The 24381-nt window shown below is 35.0% G+C and overlaps 1 protein-coding gene across 4 annotated transcripts in view; it reads left to right on the top strand.

The window, feature by feature from the left end:
- LRP1B (LDL receptor related protein 1B) overlaps nucleotides 1–24381 on the top strand; it is a 1898953-nt gene that overhangs the window by 668656 nt on the left and 1205916 nt on the right. For all 4 annotated transcript variants that reach the window (XM_040474969.1, XM_040474970.1, XM_040474968.1 and 1 more), the window contains exon 3: nucleotides 20195–20332. In XM_040474969.1, coding sequence (XP_040330903.1) covers nucleotides 20195–20332 — 138 coding nt within the window. The remainder of the gene's footprint in view (nucleotides 1–20194; nucleotides 20333–24381) is intronic.

Here is a 24381-nt window from a genome sequence, read left to right as displayed (position 1 = left end):
AAGATATGGAATATTTTGAACTCCCCAATAAGGTAGCTCTACTGTTTGTCTAGTATAATTAAATTTTACATTTGCATGGGATATTTGGATATTAAAGGTGTTTCACATCTGTTATTACATTTATCCTCACAGATTAGACTGTGAAGTTAGACTGGTGCTTGTTTCCGCCCCCACTTCGTCAACATTTAACAGATGGTGGAATGAGACACAGGTTATTTAAATGACTTTCTTAGAGTCTTAGAGTTAGGGAGTGCTAGAGCCAAGCCTTGGCATCTGACTGCAGGTCTGTAGCTATTTCTACCAGGCCATAAGCTAGAGAATCTGTAAGTTTCAGGTACAGCCAAAATTTGTTCTCAATTATAACTTTGCATGTCGTAATGCATATTTCTTTTACATCTTTCTCATGACTGCATGAGTACATCCCATGTGATTGCTAATTAGAGTATATAGCTTCATTTGTGTGGAGCAGCTTACCCAATAATTTTAAGGCTACCTTTGCAGAAAATCTTTTTAAGTTACCAGAACTACAACTTCAACAATAAAAAAAGTTGTAACATCTCTCCTCCAATTTAATTTGTATGGGTCATTAAATTCAAAGTCTAAAATTACTTAATTATACTGTAACACTTTAAATATAAGCCAGAATCAATGACATATGTTGACTGGACCCTGGGAGCTATTTACAGGTCACTGAATTCTTTCTTTCCATGTAATATATATTATGATTTCACATTTCATGCGCTCAGAATTCATGAAAAATAATGCTATTGAACTTCAGTTCTCTGGATTCTTATAGCATGGAACTCCTGGAATCATTTTATAATACTCATATTATATCCATCTGCTTTCTACCTTGAATTTACCCATGCATTTCAAATACAAAGAAAATAGATGAAACATACAATTTACAAACTTCTGCAATTCACTGGAGTCAAAGGAAATGGAAATTTATTAAATGAGAAAGGAAGATGTTCTACGAGAAAAAGAATAAAGTAGATCATAGACCTTACTGGCCAACTTTGTGAGAAGCCAGTGTACTTAGAAGATTTATTTGGAAACATGTTTTGTTGTTATTTGAAAATGAGATCTGACTTAGAATAAATGGATAATTTGTTTCAAGTATATTATCTGCAAAAAAATAGAGGAAAATGGCAAAGAGAAGGGGAAACAATCCCAAAAGAAGGGATATGTGATGGAAATAGAGGCTCTCAGAATGCTGTTACTGAAAGAAACTGCAGTGATGATTTCGTTTATCACTAAACCAATAGAGGGAATTCCTCCAGCCCATCCTTAAGGATAAGACACCCTCTGCTTGAATTCATCTAGAAATAGTAAGTTACTTTCCTCATGAGATTACCTATGCCTTTGTTTATATAGACCTAGTCTTTCTTATGTGGTTCAAAAATGCCCCCCCTCTTTTTTAAATTCTAGAGGAACCATGGACCTAAGTCTTCCTCTACTGTGACTCCCTTATGTAGTAATAATCTTCCTAAGGCACCTGGGTAGCTAAGTCAGTTGAGCACCTAACTCTTGATTACGGCTTGGGTCATGATCTCAAGGTTTGTGAGATGGAGTCCCATGTAGGGCTCTGCACTGACAGAGTGGAGCCTGCTTGGGACTCTCTCTCTCTCTCCATCTCTCTCTGCCCTTCCCCCATTCGTTCTCGCTCTCTTGCAAAGAAATAAACTATAAAAATAATAATTTCCTTAATGATAACCTGCATGACAATAATTTTCTTTCTCTTATCTTCTCCAGTCAAATCTTTCTCAATTTTTCAACCATTGATTTAGAAGCCTAATTCCAAGATGCCACTCATTTTATATTTTTCTGTATGGAATTAAAAGTATTTGTTGAATTTTTAAATAAAAAAATTTTTTTAATGTTTATTTATTTTTGAGAAAGAGAGAGAGAGCACGAGCGGGAGAGGGCAGGGAGAGAGGGAGACACAGAATCCGAAGCAGGCTCCAGGCTCTGAGCTGTCAGGACAGATCCCGACACGGGGCTTGAACCCCCAAACCATGAGATCATGACCTAAGCCTAAGTGGGACGTAGGGGTCCATCCCAGGGACCGTGAGATTATGACCTGAGCCGAAGTCTGACACTTAACTGACTGAGCCAGCCAGGTGCCCTGTTGACTTTTTAAATATGGTACCTAATACTCTAGAGATGTTCTGAAGAAAGGGATAGCTTTATTTTTCTTAGTAATAAAAAAATTGTGTATGAAAATTTATATCAAGGCAGCCAAGTGATGAGTGCTGAAACAAATTTTATGTATTTTATATTTTATTAGAAACTGGAGTGTTATATTATTTTTTGACCGATCATTACAACTTAAAATAACTTATTTTAATATCCCAAATATTAGTAATGTTCCCAAGTCTCATTTATTTTGAGAATTTTATAAATAAGACATCTGAGTCCTTATTTAAATTGATTGTCATGACCTGTTGCACCAAATCCAGCCCAAACCTTTCTTCATATTACTAACGTTATATTTGCATCAGCATTGATGGACCTTGAGGGCATTATGCTGAGTGCAATAAGTCACACAAAAAGACACATGTTGTATTATATGACTTACATATGGAATCTAAAAAGAAACAAACAAGCTCATAGAGAAGAGATTGGTGGTTGCCAGCGGTGGGAGTTGAAGGTAAGGGAAATGGGTGAAAGTGGTCAAAAGGCACAACCTTGTAGTTTGTAAACATAGGATTAGGATCAGTGTTAAGGAAAGGAAGAGATTTTACTCTGCCAACATGATTTATAGGCAGTATATCATTGTGGGTAATAGTGTGGTCCCTGAACTGAAAGCCTGAATTTGAATCCTGATTTCACAAAATGATAGTTGTGACTTTGGAGAAGATATTTAACTTCTGGCTCTCTGCTTCCTGACTTATAAAATAGGAATAATAAGTATGCCGAATAAGACTCATCAGAAGGCTGAGTCATTGAATTCCCAAGGGCTCTAGAACACTGCCTGATATATGGGACACATTCAATAAATGTTAGCTATATAATTTTCAAGGGAAGCATTTCTTCTGAATTAAACAATACAGTCTCTTCTGTAGTTTCTCAGGCCAGTGGAGAGACATGAAGCCATGTAAGGAGATGTTTCTGGAAATGGAATTTATGATTCCTTTGTTCAGGGCCTGAAAAACCAAAGCCTAGATGGAATAGATTGGGTGTTGGTATTTGCCCATCTAAGTCAAGGACAACTTTGTAGAAGTCGTTACTGAATTTTAAGGATATTTACAACAAAACCACATATAGTAGAGTTACTATTCAATGGCAGACATTGTTCACAGAATGTTGTAAAGATCACTAGCCACATACCTGTGGGAACTCAACTTAGGGGTGGCTTGGAGAGATTGTTTCTTTCCACCATGCTGTGTCTGGAATGACTGAAAAGATATGGGCCGTTATGCAGTTGCTGTAGATGCCAGCCAGGAGGCAGCCCTTTTTCAGGGTGGGGTGTGAAGATTACAGACATGATTTGGACTCATATTGAGGAACTGAATCTTTGGTAAAACAAAACAAAACAAAACAAACCATATGTGTGTGTGTGTGTGTGTGTGTGTGTGTGTGTGTGTGTGTGTGTATTTTTTCCCTAGCAGTTTCACTCATGCCATTATAGATAGTAAGGATATAGAGGGATACCATTGTGAAAAGCTATTTTACCAGGTAGGAAACTTGCAAGAGGATTTATATTTCAAAATGACAGGACCTAAAACTCACATCAAGAAATGTCTTAAAGAAAAAAAGCACAGAGTTGTAGACTATGGAACTATATTAGAATCTTATCCAAGAAAATAATGGATTTTGGATTTTAAACATCTGGGATTTTTATTCCTCAATAATAGAACTTTGTACACAGAACAAGTCGTTAAAGTGTTACAGATGAAGACATTCATTTCAGACTAACAAACTCTCTCCCTATTGAAAGAAAAGGATTGCACGTTATTTCACTATTCCTTTTCAGTAATTCAAGCCATTTAATGGCTGAGTTTTATTGTAGTCATAAATTATGCCCTTAGTGTTTGGCGCTTTGTAGTATCTTAACATCAAATACTAAAGTTATACAGGTATGTTTGGTTCTAATATTCAACTATTTTTCTATATTATGAAACTAAAAATTTCAAGCATTTAGAGATGTAATTTTGAATAGTCACACGGCTTAGATAGTAACATAATCTTTGGGTAATTGTACATTTTGCTGTACTACCCTGTTAATAGTAACCTGTTAGGTTATTTTCACCTTTTGAAACATCTTGCAAAATATTGAGAATGAATTTACCTACTAAACATATTAATTTTGTATTTGGTTATTTTCATAAAAGTTAAATTTAACTACATTACAGGTGGAATACTCATAATTATGCAATGCCAATTAAAAAAAGTAAAAGCAACAGTTGCCAACTTTTCTTTCTTCAGTGTTTTACAGCTTGCACTTTGTTCAGCAGATTTGCTGTAAAGCTCAGGCCTAGTGGATACTTATTCAATTCTTTAAGCATTTTTCTAGCAGTTCGCTATTAAGGGGAAGTAAAGGGAAGATTGACCGAACAGGAATCGTCCTTCATAATTTATTATTCTGTCCTTTCCCTGGACCCTCCCCATTGCCTTCACTTCACACTAATACATAGGTAAAAGAAAACCCCTGTATCTCCTTAATTAGTTATTCTAGGTCATTTTATAGCTTTAAATTAGGACACCAAGTAAATTCAGACCAGTTCTAACAACTTAATTAAAAATTGAAGAAAGCCCTGCTATTAATGCAGTGGTAGATGTGTAAGCAATTGCAGGTAGCAGAGCAGAGAAGGTAGTTGGCCTAAATAAAGTATTTGAAATGTCCTACGTGTCCATTTCCTAGAGACCTAAACTAGCCAGTTAACTTCCCCAGAAGTACATTTTGAGAAATTAAAGGAGAAAATGGGGATAGGATGCAGAAGGAAAATAAATAGAGGGGAAATTATAGATGTGTGTGTGTGCATTATTTGTATTCATATATAGGACTTGTGAATAAAATGGAAGTAGGTCTTATGCCTTAGTATTTCTCAGGGCTCAAGCTCTGCCTCATAGCAACTAAGGCTGTTCATCTTGACTTACAATATGTAGTAAATTGAGAAGTGACTAATACGATTTAACCAATCTGTCAAACCTAACAGCGTATGATTAGTTCTCCCTTTGAACTTTCACACTATCAGTTCTCAGTTTCTGAAAACAACAGAAAACATGGACTTTTTGCATAATGTCTCACATTTTATACCTGGTATCCTTTTCTGTAGCTTATGCCTTTTTTTCTTTTTTCTTTTTTCTTTTTTCTTTTCTTTTTCTTCTTCTTCTCCTCCTCCTCCTCCTCTTCCTCCCCTCCCACTCTTTCTCACCTTCCCCTCCTTCGCCTCCTTCACACAATATATAAGATCCCTGGGTAATGTCTAAAAGATTTTAATTTTTTTTAAGGATATGAACACATATGCTGTCCCAAAGACATAATCATTCACAACAATTTGCTGCAGATCAGCAATTTTTAGAATGTACCAATATATTGATATTAATACAAAGTTTAAAATTATGTGTTTCTGCCCTGCCTTAAGTGACATTTTATTTAATTTGTGGTTCATTAAAACTAGATACTCCATTTGTTGAGTCCATTTCAGTGAACACATTTACAGAAAATGGGCACTAGGTTGGTTTTTTTTTTTTTAAATATATACTTGTTTATTGTATTAGCACACAAGCAGGGGAGAGGGACAGAGAGAGAGAGACAAGGAGAGAATCTTAAGCAGGCTCCATGTTCAGCACAGACCCTGACACAGGACTCAATCCTACTGCCCTGGAATAATGATCTGAGCCAAAATCAAGGGTTGGACATTCAACTGACCCAGCAACCTAGGTACCCTGGACACTAAATTTTAAACCAATTTTTTGGAGTTGTTAGTGCATTGCTACTCAAAACGTAGTCTGTGTAGAATACTAGGCTCACTTGGGAGCTTGAGAAACGCATAATTTTAGCGCCAACCAAGATCTACTTGTAATGTAAGAAGACCCCTAAGTGATTCCTATGTACATTTAAGTTTGGAAAGCATTTCCCTGCTATATATATATAGCATGGCTATGAATGTGGCATTGACAAAATATTCAGTATGAAATGTGGAAAAAATGTTCATGAGAGACAGAATTCATGAAAATCTGATCGGAGTAGTAAAATGGTAAAATATGTTGGATAACATCAAAGAAGATGGAATCCTTCATGCACCCCAGTATAAAATATCAAAATGTTGACATCCTAGGGTAATTTTATGCATTTTTTTAATCTAAGGAAGCTTTTAGATATCTCTTATTTTTAAATAAAATTATCTAATAAAACAATTCTGCAAATTAATGAGGCTTGCTTAAAGAAATTCTATGGATTCCTTTCTGAATACTGTGCTATTTTATCGTAATTGTGGTCATTAATCACCTTCATCAGATAATACCATAATGAGAACATAGGTGGAGCCAAAAGAAAAAATATATGCTGCAGGGATGGATTTGTATATTGCTCCATACTGACAGATATAACAAATAGTTGCTTATAGCTGAGTAGTATTTTCTCTTTTACCAAATCTGTGTGTGTGTGTGTGTGTGTGTGTGTGTGTGTGTGTGTGTGTGTGCGCGCGCGCCCAAGTCTGCAAAGATCCACCTTAAATGAAGTTTCAGATTCCAGATAGCAAAGGCATTGAATTAATAAATGGCTTATTTAGAAATTATTTACAATATAGATATTAAACTCAAGAATGAAAAACAAATGTGCTTTTGGAATTTTTTCATTTGCATATCCTATTCAAACTTCTACAGAGAAAACCAATTTCAAAAGCCATGTTATAAATTTCAGACCTGACAAAAACTGGGTCTCCTCTGTTACCCAATGCTTGATTTTTCATTCTGTACACTTCTGTTGACCTTTCGTTTTCTTCTTCTTTCCTGTTTCAGGTCCTGTTGACCATTTTCTCTCTTCATTACCATGGGTGTGAAGGGTCAGAAAGGGCAGATGAAACAAAAATAAATCAATGGGTTTCTTTGCAAATATATCTGACAAAAATGATTTGGTGCAGGGGTTGAGACTCACTGAAATTTTGTTACAACAGTATTTACCATAGAGCAGAATTCAGTGTAAGGTTGATCACCTTTGAAGCCCTTAAACAGAATAGAGTGATAGAGTAAAAATGCCTACCTTGGACATGTACTTGTTGTATGAATACCATTTATTTTTCCCATTTTGTTTTTCATAATCCTCAGCCTGGATAACTAAATAACCAGAAAGTTCCTTTTGTTGTTTTGTTTTATTTTTCTTCTTGAGCCAAGGACATTTTCAGGAGGGTATGGCAATTTTATAAGTCATTACAGTTGTCCGTAAATGTAAGGCATTCCTCTCTAGTATCCAAATAACAGATAACAATAGTTCATTAATTTTTCAAACCATTCAGATATAATTTAGTAGGTTAGTTTCATTAACACTCTTAGATATATTATAGTCCTTGTGTTAGTGTGTGTGTTTCAACCACAGCATCATTGTTTACTGTAGTCTTTACTCATCATAAACCTCCATATCCAGTATTCTGTGAAGGGTGTAATTGCTTTCTAAAATTTTGAGAAAACTGGTGATTGCCAGTGATGGTTTCCATGAAGAAACAGGAACTTCTTTTGTTGATTCACTATTCACCAAATACTGTTTGTTTAGCAGGTGTTTAATTGTTCACATAAATTGGAGACATTCAGCTCTATTTAAAACTGGAGAACCAAGGTGCTAATGAACCGAAAGTAGTTAAATGAGCACTCAAATGCCCTATAGTGATTCCTTACAGAGTTCTCCAGGGAGAATTTGGCACATTGTTGTGTTGGCACATTGAACTCAAACTCAACCTTGGCTAAGGCTCTTTTTAAGTATGCAGTTAAATCTTAAGTGGTATCAGTCCTTCCTTTTAGGTATTTGTATTACTTCGAAGATTCTGACTTGCTCTGTGTCACTTCTAGCATGAAGAGTATATATGGGTAACAGATGTTAGGAGGTAAAATCTGTGGTTGAAAAATAGAAAGGCAGATAATTGTACCATATGGTATTTGAATCTGTGATGTTGACATCCTTCATGCTGGACTCCATCCTGCCAAGCTAACCAGGCGCTGAAGCTGTCCCAAGTGGCAGAAGTCACAGAACTTTACCAGGAAGAGGTATCAACTGACATGTGACCAATCTGATTGATCTAGAGAATAACCCACCAGAGCAGAAATAAGCACATGGTGAAAGACTGATTAAATGGGTAAAGGAAGGGGTTTTTGCTATGGGTAAGTTGTTTGATTACTAGAAGGGGCTTTTCCTTAGCACTACATGACATTAAAAACTACATGTCAATAAAAAAAAGACATTAAATTTGTACTTACTGTGAGCAACCTAAACTTACAGTGAGTGAGTATTTTGTCATCAATGCAAAGCCTGTGGGGACTGTATTCACAGTTAGAATTTGCTAGCAATAAACAATAGAAATTCTTCTAAGCATGATTGTTAGTTAGCTGGTGTCCATGGCACAACTGTACTGGTTGATGAGCACTTTTATCTGGATTCTGAACACCTGCGACCCAGTGCCCTCCTGAAATGTTTCAAATAATCCCATGCTATTTCAGTTCAAAGTGGGCAAAGAGGCCATCCTAGCATACCTCAATAGACTTACCTGTCACCCAGCCTGTCCTGCCTCCCATCTTCCCTTCCCTCTTCCTATCTCTCTCTCCCTGGTTGAATAGGTCTGGAAACCTAGAATTGATGAGGGTCCAGAAGCAAGAAATCATGGATCATCCACAGATAGGCAAGATTCCCTTCAAGTTTTCTTCATAAAGCTATAGAAGCTATAGCCTGTACAGTGTTTTACAACCTCTGGTTGTCAAGAGTTAAGTATAGACATAGCATTGCTTCACAGCCTTGACTTCTAACATAATTCTCTTTTCCTCAAGATCCTTATGTAATCTACTTCACAAAGAGAGAAACAGATAGAAATACATACATGGGTTTGTTGCCATATTTGTTTCTTTGTTACAGGGGATTGAGATTGTAGCATAACATGGTAGTAAAGAAACCAGTGTTTGAAGATATAAGAGACCTGAATTGAAATAATAGTATTACAACTTTGTGACCTGGAAGAAGGTATTTAACCTCTGCAAGCTTCAATTTCTTCATATGTGTACTAGCAATTGTAATACGTAATTCATAATGTTCTTGTAAGGATTTAATAAGATAATGAACATTATTTGCTTACCACAGATCCTGGAATATAGGAAGTACTCAATAGTCAGCAATTATTCTACTATAATGCTACTTTTATAGAGTGCAATAAAGAATAGTTTGTTTTCATTAAAAGTGCATCATAAAATTTTCCGAGTTAACATTTTGAATGACGTGAAAATTAAATTGTGAATAATATCTTTCATCAGTAACATTTCACTTGTGTTCTGAAATGCACAATGTGTATATTCTAGTAAGGATTTAATACTGTTATATTTAAGAATATCTCTATCATATGATTTTTAAAATTGGGTTCTTTAACATTCTGTCTTCTTCTCAAGTATAAATTGGCTTATATAAAAATTACTGTGTGATGCAACATGTTTCTTCCAAGGTAAGACATTTCAAACACACCTACTCTAACTAGTCTTTCTCAATGTGAAATCACTTGTATGATAATCAGGTCTCTCAAACAATTGTTTGTTCATTTTTGCATAGAGCAAATAATTCCTTTTGAAATGTGATGGAATGATTCAAAACATATATTCATTTTTTCTTTTCTCTTTTCCATTTTTGTCGTATCCACTCATTCCGAGCAAATAGCAAGGTTTTATCCAAATGGAATAATGAATGAAAAACTCCTATTAAACAATTTTAGTTTGGGCAAATGTACCAGTGGGATCAGAAAAGATCTTTCTACTCGTTGTCTACATATATTACATGAAATATGGGTGGTTTGACCAAGGGTCATGGAACATATTTCTCTCTGAATCAGAAATATACTTTTCTTTTTAATCAGTATATAGAATTTAATGTTGTCTTGAATGAGCAGTAGAAAAAAAAAACAAAACCAAAAAAACTTGTTCTTCAATTTTTGTGAAGTTGTTTTCATCTTAATTGTGGTGATGAGATAATTGAATGAGAAATGATGTTTGTCATCTAGTGGATTCTCAAAGTAGTTCTTCTGATTCTTAATCTGAGGACAAGGAAGTACAGGCATAGCATTCACTAGTTGTATTTTCTTATATATTTCGTCATCAAATGTTGGCATTATTCACTAGGTTTTTTCTGCAGAATTGGAAGTAAATGATGTCTTTCAAGAGTTTGGGTAATGATTTATATTTGTCAAATTCCTTTCACTTTTGACTATTGTCATTTGAGCAGCACACCACCAAAACCCTTTCTTCCATTAATCACCTGATACCAATATGCCTTTGAATTTTTAAACCATAATTGGGGACTTGCATCTGATCTTTTATTATCTTAGCCTCTATAGGAAGAGACTGGAAAAATACTTTTCTTTTTTATATATTTCTCAAAAACAAAAACAAAGAAATTTAGAGAGGCAATAGCAATGCCTCTGTGTGCAGAGTTTGGCCCAGAAGCAACATCTAACACAATTGTAGAATCAGAGAGGGAATGAGGGAATGACTCTCAGCTGTCCTCACATGTGGAAGAGCCAGTTGGCTGCTCCCACTCATTGTCTTTTTATTGCAATAAGACCCCTTTTCTCTGGGAGATGTGTGGAACTGATTTTGGCTTGTTTGTTCCTGCCAGGCATTGATATTTTACCACGCTTCTTACCATGGAGCCATCTCTGCTTCAAATTGAGTAGGCTTTCCCCACTCTTCTGAACCTCAGAACTGTAATCAGTTAGCCATCACTGTGTTACCATATGTAAAGTAACTCTGGAGAACACAAGGAAAAAACATTAGGTTTAGAGATGAAACACTTATCTTCTATTCTGTCTTCTAGAAGAGAGGGATATTCCCAAAACGGGACTTTTTATCTTCTGCTTTCTTATTTTATTTGCAAACTGGGTAAATATTTTCCACCCAGGTGTTTTAACATGACTAGAATATATATGTTACGTCTTGAGGAATCTATAGTATTTCTGTAAGCTAAAGAAGGAAACACGCCTTCTTTCTGGTTGATTAATTACATATGTATCCTCCAATTATTTAAAGAGAGTTGAGGGGTGCCTGCGTGGCTCATTGAGTGAAGTGTCCTACTCTTGGCTTCAGCTCAGGCCATTATCTCATGGTTCATGAGTTTGAGCCTCATGTCGGGCTCTGCACTGGCAGTGCAGAGAGAGTCTCTCCCTCTCTCTGCCCACTTGCTCTGTCTCTGTCTCTTTCAAAATAAATAAATGAAAACTAAAAAACAACAACAAAGAATTGAGAACCAACTTTACAAGTAAATAAAATTATCAGCTAGAAATGTGATATGATGAGTTTCAATCAATGAAATGTCTCTTTTTCTCAAACAGAATACCTTTGTCATTTTTAAGAGCCTAAACTTCTATTCTTCTGAGTTAATCTATTGTTTCTGTAAGTATCTTTTAAAATGCAAATACATTACCTATGTAAGAGATAGCACCTAGTTTACCCAGTTGACTAGCAAAGAACAGGGCTCTAAGAAAGTTTAAACAAACAACAAAACAAAAAACATACAAATGTGGAGGGAGGGGAAAAGATGGAGGGAAGGGAAAAGGAATTTCTAGACCTTCTGAAAGAGAAAGTGTTGGTGGGAAATGTGATCCAGCAATCAAGCATGTGAAGAATACATGAATGGAGAGAGGAATAAAGAAACACTTAAAACCTCAATAGCGCTGATCTTTTGTAATTAATTAATTCATTTATTGAGCCATCTAAGCTGAGTTCCCTCCATTAGCACTAGGTTTAATGAATAGCAATGCTGAAATGACTCTCCCTAATAAATGATTTCATTTATTTTCTTATCTATTTGCCGGTAAATGGAAGGTCAGAAACCAAGACAGTGGATTGGCTACATAAAATATTTGTTTCTAAAATTATGAGTAATGGCAACAACACTATAGCTATGTCCATACAGTAGTTTTCATTTGCCAGTTTTGGCTGTATTCTAAATGTTTACAAATTCAGTACAGATTCAGATTCTATGGCTTAACCTCCCTTTGTTGGATTCAGATGCAGACAGTCAGTTGAACTGATAAAAACCAGTTGAGAGATATATTCTAAAGTTAGCAGAACACACATACACACACACACACACACACACACACACACACACACACACACACACAGAGATCTGTTTTAATATAAGTGTTTCCAGATATGATCCAGAAAGTTTTCAGTATGAGTCTTAACTAGCCATCCATTTATTCATACAGTGGTGTAGACACAGTGGTGACTTTGGTCATAGCAGAATTACTTTAATATGGTACAGTTTTCCTTAGGTGACCAGGCAAGCTTTTCACATATTAAATACATAAATAAAGCTCTTCATGTTAGATGCGAGGAATTTTCCTACACTGAGACTTCTGAAGAGTAAGGACGAAAGAAAAAAGACTTTTTAAACCTTGGAACAACTTATCAAAGCTGCAAAATCTCCTTCCCGAGGGCGTTTAAAAATAGGACAGATGTTAGAGATGGTTTAAGGGTAATGCAGCTGGACAAAATCAATCACCTTTACATCTCTTCCAGTTCTTGAATTTTCACAACAGCCATTTGAAATATGTAAATGCACAAGCCATTACTGGAACCCATCTTACACAGAAATTATTGGAGTGAGTTACTATTAGATTGAGTGCACATGTGTCTTTAGAAGTTCTTATTCATATTCCTGTATCCTCAAGAGTAGTCCTATAGATTACTCTAACAAATGATATCAGTTAATATTATTTTATTTAGAAGTTGAAACTCATAAATCCAATTTTAATTTTCCTTGAAATACTATAAATTTATTTCTCCCATTTAAATTATCAGCTTGTCAGTTGATGTAGCTCGCATGCAAAAATAAATTATGCTTGAAAATAACAAAATCCTATGAAATACAGAGTTCTAGGAAAGTTATAGTCCTTCTGTAAAAGTATTATGTGATCCAATGTTTAATATTAAATATGTATATGATATTAAATGTGTTTCTATGATATACTAATTTTCCCATGAAATATGGAGAAAATAATGTGGTCCACATACTTTACAGTTTTTATAAGTGGCTATAACTGTTTTGATTTCTCAGCCATGAGAATTAAAACATTATAATGCAATATTTACATTTACTTAATTGCTTAGGAATTCCCCTTAAAAGATGATAGCTTTTAGTATTTCCAACAAACTGGAGCTGATTGTGTGGAGAAGCATTCTTTCAAAATAAAATGATGAAAATGGGGGAATAGTAATGATTAAGCATTTGCAATCAAGTTAATAACATTCCAGAAATCTTAATATATTTCTTTAAGTGACACTAAAAATTTGTTTTTGAATAATTCTAGGAAAGTTAATTTTTAAGGTAGTTTTCACGATTCTTAGAAATCATGAGCTCTTCAATTTATTAAATAGAAACTCTCTACAAGATTCAGTATTCATAAGGTAAATATTATATGACAGCCTAACAATAGAAATAGTCCTGTATTCTTTATACACACACAGATATATGTGTATGTGTGTATTTTTTATTTTTTTTATTAAAAAAAATTTTTTTTTTCAACGTTTATTTATTTTTGGGACAGAGAGAGACAGAGCATGAACGGGGGGAGGGGCAGAGAGAGAGGGAGACTCAGAATCGGAAACAGGCTCCAGGCTCTGAGCCATCAGCCCAGAGCCTGACGCGGGGCTCGAACTCACGGACCGCGAGATCGTGACCTGGCTGAAGTCGGACGCTTAACCGACTGCGCCACCCAGGCACCCCTGTATGTGTATTTTGTAATCAGTATTAGGTTTTATTAGAAGTTGAGTTTAAAAACTATTTACGATATAATCAAATCTCATTCTTGTATGTGAATAGATAGGTATAATTAAATAATATCCAGAAGTGCATAATTTTTAACATCTAATTCAAAGGCATCTTACGGTTTTTGGTGATGACTTTATATAACTATTTTTTACTTGAATTTTACATCCAGTAGTAATCAATATGTTTTTATTCCTACATTCCATTTTATATTGTGTAGTGGGAATAAAATTAAAAAAAATAAAAAATAAATAAATGAAAGGCTTTGTGCCTCAAGAAATTTATGTGAAACTGCATATATTAGTATAGTTCATAAACTATACACAAAACTATACAAGAAACTATATTGAAAAAATGTGATATAAAAAATGTATGAGTTCATAGAAAATGTGGGATCAGTCTCTCTCTGTCTCTGTCTCTCTTTCACACACACACACATACACACCCTCTTAATTTGCATAGTGTTTCCCAAACCATGATTTCATTTGCCTGCTATGATAATCATGTGAGGTAGACCCTATTATGATCCAACTTTTTCAAATGTGAAAGAAGATTCTCACCGAAATTCAGTATTTTACTCAGGTTGAGATAACTAATAAATGGCACACAAAAAACTTAAGAGTTTGGCCTCTAAATTTAATAATTTCTCCATTACATGACGTTATTTTTCACAGAGAAAACTCGAGGGAGAAGCCAGAGTTTGGACTTGAAGCCTTTTGTTGGGTGAAAAAGAGGTGGTTTGCTCTCCAGATGGTGACACTGTATACAGAAAATTTCAGAGATTGCAAAATTTTGGAGTATTTTAGGGAGGCAAAGTGAAAGATGACTCTGAAAGGAGTAAAAGTACTGAAAATAACTTGTAAATATTAATTAAGTTTCGGTTAGATGATAAAATCAGGTCACAGAGTTTGGTTTTCTTGTTGCCAAAATTAAAAATGACTATGATTTTGAGAGTAGTCATTGGGTGAAAGTGATATTTTAAAACCTATTCTGAGGATGGGTTGATGGTGGAAAAAGATAAATCCTAGACTATAGAAGAAAGTAGAAATCAGTCAGGAGTTAAAACACACCGGACATTCATTCAACAATTGTATATTGAGCCAGGTAGTGTACTAGGTGTGAACTAGATGTTTGTGATTTTCAGGGAGAGATGGAGAGAAGTTTATCAAAGAGCATGTGTGATATGCATCCAAGTGTGTTCATGGAATGGTATAAGTAACAACAGCAATAGTGGTGTTAGAGTATGAAAGTCATGACAAATAATTGCCGAAGTATGTCTAGGTGAGAGGAATTCTGGTCTGCTTTCGCAGGATCTTGTTTGCCTCTACTTCACAGTTAGTGGGGTCACTGAGACCTTGGGGAAAACAGCCCAGTGGTGTTGGGAGCGGAGGCTGGAGGGAGAAGAAATTGGGAATAATGCAGGCATAGTGTATATTTTGAAGAAGTTTAAGAACTAAAAAAAAAAAAAAATAGGAAAGAAAGGATGCCATTTGCAAGAATGTTCAATCAGCAAAATTAACCTTATTCTTGAGTGTAGGCTAAGAAAATTGAATGAGTTATTGGCAGAGGATTTAGATCCATTGGAAAGACAGAAATGGGAAATGCGGCTAAGTGGCAAATCTTTGTAGGACTCAGAAAGTGGGAAGTGATAAAGTATAAGGTGGAGAGGTTAACTTTGGGAGGAGGGTAGATGCTTGTCCTAAGATATGATGATATAGTGATAAGGGCAGATATCTGACTGTATCTGCCATTATAGAAGAAAAATTTCTATTCCTTCCCAAAATGTGCTTTCACAATTATCTTTAGTCCAAAAAGACATTTGGTGAGGCTTAATATCTTTTTAACCACTATTTTTTTTTTTTAGTGAACAGAGTAACATGTTTATATATAAAAATAATTTTAACATTCAAAACAATACAGACAAGTCACATTGTCCTTGCATTATCCTAGAAGGCTTGTTTGTAAAATGAGGCTCAGTTTGAAAAATGAAGCCTATTTCAACTAATTGGGTAAAGCTTATAAAAAATTTAAAAATATAAAAACTGTTTTCCCGTGTTTATATGTTTTAAATCCTTCTAATGATAGAGTCTTTCTTTCTTGTAATTAATTGCTATATTTTAAGTTCTGCTACCTTGTTCAGGTCACCTAAAATTACTGGGAGTGTTCTGAATATGCGTTACTGAACATTGCAGTCATGTTCTAAGACTACCATGCTCATTTAAATTTTGAAGCATGTTTGTACTATTTTGAAATTCCTCACATGCTCCCGTCATCTCTGTCCTCTCGGATCTACCAAATCCTAATGATTTAGTAACTAAAGAGATAATTCCAGATATATCAGGTAGCTTCCGACCCTGCTCCTTGCTATATCCAGATTATGGTTTCTGGTTGTGGAATGTTTTGAATGTGTAAGGTTTTGTGAGATGAAATATTTAATGCAACATTGACATATTCTTAGGGATTCATGTAGTCTCTATTATCACATTCTTCTTGTGACACAGATCAGTGCGTAGAAGTGGTGATCAGGTTGAGTCTTTTCTTCATTTAAAAGATGGATTAAAGGAGCCTCATGGGATATACACACCTCTACTGCACAAATGATAATTGGAAATCAAAGATGGATTATTCCCTAAAGCAGCAGTACACTAAATACCCGTATTGCCTGGTTTCTGGGATAATTTCAGTTAAGGCAGACATTGCTATTTCTTAAACTGCCCCATCTTCTAGAAAGACAACAACAAAATTCTGAATTTTTAGTATAGTTTTCCAACTGGAGTATCACAGCATTAGTCAAAGGGGTTTGGAATACTGATTCCCTCAATTTTGATGTTAATTCCCAAGACCTGGGGCGATGTCTGCAGAAAATTTCTGCTATTTACTTCTGTGTAACTTGCAAATGTTATCATTTTTTTTTAATTTTTTTTTCAACGTTTATTTATTTTTGGGACAGAGAGAGACAGAGCATGAACGGGGGAGGGGCAGAGAGAGAGGGAGACACAGAATCGGAAACAGGCTCCAGGCTCTGAGCCATCAGCCCAGAGCCTGACGCCAGGCTCGAACTCAGGGACCGCGAGATCGTGACCTGGTTGAAGTCGGACGCTTAACCGACTGCGCCACCCAGGCGCCCCGCAAATGTTATCATTTTTTTAATGTGCTTTGATATGACAATTTGGGAAGAACTGGTTAAGATACAATCCATCCGTTTACCAGCTGTCTTACCAGTGTTACTCAATAGTGATAGAAGCTAAGAAAAGAGTATGCTAAAGACAAGGAAGACTATGGTGGCTAGTCTATAAAGAAACTACTTAACTCGTTCTTTATTCCAAACATTTTTTTTTTTTTTTGGTCCCTGCATGTTACCACTGGGAAGAAGCTAATAGTTTTGTATGTTGCTTTTGAAAAATTCAAACTCTTTTTCTGTTTTCTCAAAATCTGTAAGTGGCAGATCCTCTCTTGTGAACACCATATGTGCACTTCATTCCTTCTATCTTGTTTATCTGTTACCTGACAATTTTAAGAATGAAAAACATACTTTGATTACAGCCAAATCATGTATCACTTTAAAAATCTTGCTTTTAATAAGAACCACTGAGTCATCTTCAGTCTCTATAAAATTTCTAAAGTCTCCCAGGTTTGAGGTGTTATTTCTGTGGGCTATTTCTGGAATTTTTACAGAGAGATCTAAATATATCTGGCCTAAACACTACTGTGACATTCATGCAAAGATGCATTTTCTCAAAACTTTTAAGAATCAGCCAATTAAGGGGCGCCTGGGTGGCGCAGTCGGTTGGCGTCCGACTTCAGCCAGGTCACGATCTCGCGGTCCGGGAGTTCGAACCCCGCGTCGGGCTCTGGGCTGATGGCTCAGAGCCTGGAGCCTGTTTCTGATTCTGTGTCTCCCTCTCTCTCTGCCCCTCCCCTGTTCATGCTCTGTCTCTCTCTGTCCCAAAAATAAATAAACGTTGAAAAAAAAAATTTAAGAATCAGCCAATTAATTTTAAAAAGGACTGCATTATGACTGTTGTTGGTCATAGAAATTTATAGCCTTTCAAAATGAATTTATATTTTTCAAGTTTATTTTTAAAGTGAATATGTTAAGCTTATAAATTTAAGATTTAATACTAGAAACTCTCACTGAAGAGTTTTACTTTTATTCATAAAGTTTGGACTTAAATTTGTGTATTTTTATTTTGATTATATATGTGTGTGTATGCATATATATATATATATACATATATATATATATATATATATACGTGTGTGTGTGTGTGTGTGTGTATATGGAAATGTTTATTTTTTTTAAATATTGCCATTCAAGTTACAGAGACATGTTACAGTAAGAGGAGTTGTGTATTTTGAAGTGACAGGTATTTGACAAAACTAATAGCTTTGTATGGCACTGATTGTATAAATACAAATGAAAAAACACAAGGAAACCATTTAGTGACAATATTTCATCTAGTGAAGCAACATCATAACAATTTATTTACATCCCCCACATGCAAAAGGTTGAAAGCTATTTTAGCATCAAACAAAATCACATATACCTATAATTCATTTTGAGAAGATATTCCGAAACATATCTTACTTTTGGCAAGTACAGCCTTTTTTTTTTTTTTTTCCTTTTGGGACTTGCAGTGTAAAAAGGATGTTATGAGATAGAAGTGTTTACTAAAAGGCAACTCACCTTCTTTACTTAACTATGATAAAGCAAACACTTTGTTAATGTTTGCCAGGAAAAATGCTAAGAGCTTTGGATATAATCCCTACAACAACCTGATGAAGCATAAAGAAGGTACATAATTTGTTCAACTTCTTATTTATAAGTGATGGGACCAAGAATCTGCTCCAGAGTCTATTAACAACTCCACTCTGCTGCATTTATTTACATGATAACACATGTTGAATTCCAATTCTGAGCCTGCATCTCACAAAATTCACAAAGCTCAGTGTTATGCTGTCAATAACTTTTGACATTCATAACAAGCCTACAAGGTAAACTCAGGTGATCGTATTATTTGCACGTGAGAAAACTAATGCTTAGTTGATTTAATAAATTAGCATCCCATGGGTATTAACATAGCTGTGATTAAATTCTAAGTGTGCCTGACTGTAGAATCTGGGCTGTTGTAATAATCAGTGTCAGTTTAACATATGATTGCAGTCATATGGTATGACAGTACTCTGGATTTAGGGGAGCTGGGCAAGATTAAGAATCATCATGGGGAATTTGGAGAGTGCCTATTGAAGAAGTCTAGATAGGATTTGGGAATTAGCAACCTGAAATTTAGATATAGCAGTGTGCTATTTGGATGTTTGATGATGATTTGGAATTAGTGAGCTTCGAGAAAGGCTTGACATTCCTACCCAAGTGTATTAAAAACACAAAGGGTGATCATATAATGTACTCTTATCATCAGTAGGGGAAATCAATGAGTAAACTGTTTATGATAGCCTTTTCCACTCCTTAGTAAATTCTACTGTATTATAACTGCTCAGTAAATATTTTTTAAACAAAAGAACCCATATATAAATAAGCACATAACTAGGGGTTCTTCATAGAGAACAGATTAAAATGAAGTATTTTTTGGATTGACACAACTTTATTAAATTCCACTAAGATATTTTTGTTCATGTTACCTGATTTGATTATAACAAGAGCTCTGCCAAGGAGTTGCCATTGTCCATATTTCATAGTTAAGGAAATTGAGACTTACAGGGTTTAAGTACCTTGGCCACTTAATCTCAAGATAAGAGATAGATCAGTGACTCAAACGAACTCTCAGACTTTAAATCTATGCCATTTTAAGGTTGAAAAGAAAATCTGTGTCTTCAATGCATTATGAAAGATAATTTTCTATCCTATGCAATTTGAAGAATTAGGTGTTTAATCACATGGGCTGATGTTGGTGTCTCTGAGAGTCAGAGCTGCCTTCTCTTAGTATTTACTATAGTTTTGTAAATTAAGGGTAATAATTTCATTTTCAATATTAATTTTTGAGAGAGGGCATGAGCAGGGGAAGGTCAGAGAAAGAGGGGAGAGAGGGTACCAAGCAGGCTCTATACTGTCAGTGCAGAGCTGGATGAGGGACTCGAAACCACGAACCATGAGCCCAAACCAAGAGTGGGTCATTTAAGTGACTGAGCCACCCAGGCGCCCCCAAGTAAATAATTTCTTGTGCTTAATAGTTTTACTATTGGCGCCAAGCTAACCCATTTTTGCCTTTTTTTCAGGTCCCGAAGAAGTAGATATCAAGTGCCCCTTGAATCACATCGCTTGCCTTGGTGCCAACAAATGCATTCATTTATCCCGACTATGCAATGGTGTCTTGGACTGCTCAGATGGGTATGATGAAGGGCTGCAGTGTCAGGGTGAGTCCGTCTGTGGAATGATGCAACCACAATATTCAATTTTTCATGGTTTAATGAAAGTTAAAAGAGAACCTATGCCCTGCCTTTCCTTTCACCCATACCCGTATCAGTTATTGAGAAAGGAAGAATTATATTGCCAGACACAATATGCATTTCTACCCTGCAACTGTTGTGCTTTATTTAAAAATGCCATTAGAAGAAGAAATACATTTGGGCTTTGAAGTTGGACTCTGAAACAATTACAGATTTCATAGGAAACAGTACTTTTGAGCAAAAGACAAATAAGTCTTTGTCACATAGTGTCATAAGCTTATTTCTTTGAACATTTGCTTAAACAAAGAGTATTTCAAGTAAAATTTCTATAACTAAATATTTCAGTATGATGTGTTTATGGGAATTTTTCCTTAATATTACCTCCATGAAGTTATACACACTTTCTTGTAATATTCTTTCTTTTTTTTTTCTTAAAGAAAAATTTTTTACATTTATTTGTTTTTGAGAGACAGAGACAGAGCACAAGTCAGGAAGGGGCAGAGAGAGAAGGAGACACAGAATCCAAATCAGGCTCCAGGCTCTGAGCTGTCAGCACAGAGCCCGAAGAGGGGCTCAAACTCACAAACCATGAGATCATGACCTGAGCCAAAGTCAGACGCTTAACCAACTGAGCCACCCAGGCGCCCCAATTCTTTCTTTTTTAAAGAAATCAATATCTATGTTCTAGAGCAGTCATAGTTTTACTTCTATATTAATGATGGGATGAAGAAATAATTAAGATCTCAAAGTTAACAAAAAGTTAATCAGAACTGGCACATTCTCATAAAACTGGTAGGGGAAATGAAATGTGGGAAAAAAAAAAAAAAAAGAAAAAGAAAAACTTGAGGATTAAGGTAAGGACCCAAATCTGGAAACAGAATTGAGATATCAGTCAAGTAAATTTGGGTCCAAGGTGAAGCCAGGAAAGAAACCACTGAATCAGACATTTCTCAGATTTCTACTAGCTGAGCATAACAAAAAGGATATGCATTGAAGCTAAGATGCCAAAGGGTAAGTAACTTGTCCTTCGTGTAGAGGTCAGTAAGACAATAAGGCATAGAAGGAGCTGTAGAAATCTGGAGATGCATGTCTGATCTCTGACCAGAGTCACACAAACTAATTTTTGCCATGTGCAAAAACGATCTAGGTCACCAAAAGTCCCAGTTTTGCAGGAGGCACTCTATAACTATATGTAAGCAAATTGTTCAAAGTCAGCTACTGCTTTTTAAAACATTGTGTAGTCAGCAATGTACAGGCCAAACAAAACTTGTCTGAAGACTGGTTTCCAGTCTCCTACTGCTGAACTGAATGAAGGAACTGGATTTAATACCAGAGATGGAGAGATACACTGGAAACAAGAGTAAATCTTAGAAAGGTAGTCCTTTCTAAGGACCAGTTCTAACATCGGTGAGAATGTTGAGAGACCACAGATGAACTGAGTCACTAGATCTTTCTATCATCCAAAGAGGGAATTACTCTGGCTCTGTGGACAGATTCATATTAAGAAGTTAAAGGTCTTCCTTCCTTGGCTGAGTTTCATTTCGTAGCCTGAATTCTGACAGGGTCATAGAAAGAGCCAGAAGATTGTTAGTTTTAGTTATGAACACATGTGTAACAGTAATTAAGAAGAAACTTTTTTAATTTAAAGACTTTGTGACATGTATTATTTTTGTATAATTGGATATTAAAAAGAATATTAGCAGGAAAAGTAAAGTATGGAATTATAAGATGATAGGAGTCAAAGAGTTTAATTTTCTTTTCAGAAATTAATTATATTTTCTATAGCTTAATTCTATCCACTTCAGTTGTAATTCAGGCTTCCTATTACATGAAAAAAAAAAAACACTTTCAGATAGGCATGTGTGACTAAGCTTCTAAAAGAGCGAAATCAACACATTGCCAGATCCTTCCACAGAAGTGGTCACAAATTGGAATATCTCAAACATATCTCAGTGCTGTGAATCACATGAAAATATTTCTGAATTCTCTAATAAAATTTAGAATTGTGCTCCAAAGCACAACTTTATAAGGAATATGTTAATAGTAAAACAGGGGATTCAAGTAAATACAAAGTATTGGAATAAAAACAGTATTAAATTTATTCTGATCTTTGAAAAAGCTGAATGTGTACTTTAGACTGAGACATTTAGAGTATATAACTGTTTATGTTTCAGTCGTTTCTGTTCTAATACAGGTCTCTAACAGTTTCAACTTTTACATCTTTGTCATTAGTGATAATTTTCTTTTTCATTTTGTCAGTAGGAGGCTGATTGTACAATTTTGGCCTTTTGAATATTTCTGGATTTCACCAGAAAAAAGGTGTTTTATAATGCCTAAGTAGTTTGTTGTGACATGAGTTGGACTTAGAAATAGCAAGAAGTGTAAGTGGATTTATGCTTGCTATTTACCTTACTAAAGGGTGTATCTTCAACCTTTCTCCTAATTTTAAGTCACAACCAATGAAAAATTGTTTTCTGATGAGTTAATTAGGCATCAGACTGTCAAGTTTCTGAAGAACTTTCTCATCTATAGACACATAATAAAGAAGAAACCAGATTAATTCAAACATGGCATTGATTTTTAGAGATGCTTTTCTTTTGCAGAACAGTTTTGCCCAAATCACTTTCTCCCTCTAATTCCATTTCTCTTTTTGTTGTGTTCTAAGCACATACTCTAAATTAATTATTTATACATGAAGCCAAAGACATGAATCAAAGATGGGTATGTCTTTTTTTGTCTAATAAAGGATCCAAAACACACTCGGTGGTATATTTGTATCCTTTATGAAAATTAATAAGGGGAAAAGTTTAACAATTTGGAGGTGATGTTCTGGTCTTGGAAATGGTTTTGTATCAACCGAGTTGTTTTCTGAATGTTTCCTAGAAAAAAATCAATTTCTTCCTGGTGAGGGTAATGAAAAGATATCTATTATTAATGATTTTCTATAACACTGGTATTTTAATCTCCATAATTTAGCTTCATTTGAAGAAAGAAATATGGATTTTTATATGGGTGTATTTATATATAGGAATGTGCTTGTAAAACTTTTACAATGAGAGTGCTCAAAATCACCACATCGAATTTTAGAGAATTTCATCTCTTCCTACATAGTATTTCATATTGGTAATAATATCACTATATCTAAATTGCATGAGGAATAAAAACACATTCTATACAGTATAAGCTTTCTCAGTACAGGATACTTCCACAAAAATCCCAAAACCATGCACAGAAGGGAACAAATTCAACTAATAGATATCAGATTGAACTATATCAAAATGCTATTTTAAAATTTGACAATCTTAAGGTATGTTATGTTAATATTTCAAGTGGCCATGCACAGGAGAGGCCCTCTTTTTGTTCACAGTCCTAGTTAGAGTGCATTTGCAGTGCAAAATGACCAAACATTTCAACGTACAAGGGAACAACAGTTTCTGTGACACTATCTGCTTTTACACGATTCAAAGAATATGGGAACTCTTCCTGTTCCTGCAAAAAGAGATTCTGTCTTCTGTGTCTCAATAAAACGTGATTATGTAATCTATGTGATTGTTTTCCAGCAAACATCCCAATGTCCTTTTAAATTTGAGAAGATAAAGTGTGTGAGGAGTTTACTAAAACTGATTAGGGAATGGAACCCGCTGACATCTGAAAAGCTCACCACCCAAACATACAAATATGCACACATAAACACATACTGTTCTTTTTTTTATTTCTCTCTTCTATTCTGAACCTGTTCCTACATAATTCTGAATGTATAATATATTCACTTAGTGTATTTGATATGAAGCTTAAGGAAGAATAAGATTCTCTTGTATATCGCCCAACTCCTTAAATAATGCATATTCAGAATTCTTAACATTCCATTTTTTTTACTTGCCAGTTAGAATAGAATTTTCTTAATATGTGGAATTATAATTTTCTCCACCCACAATCTATTCTAATGTATTTATTTTGGATTCCATAATTCTAATGTATTTATTCGAACACCTTTTGGATACTAATACTACTTTATA

The sequence above is a fragment of the Herpailurus yagouaroundi genome, unplaced genomic scaffold (assembly GCF_014898765.1).
Source record: "Herpailurus yagouaroundi ecotype Mexico unplaced genomic scaffold, PumYag 140, whole genome shotgun sequence".
In the NCBI taxonomy this organism is placed as follows: domain Eukaryota; kingdom Metazoa; phylum Chordata; class Mammalia; order Carnivora; family Felidae; genus Herpailurus; species Herpailurus yagouaroundi.
Note: the sequence above shows the minus strand (reverse complement) of the source record. Positions and strands in the feature narration are given on the sequence as shown.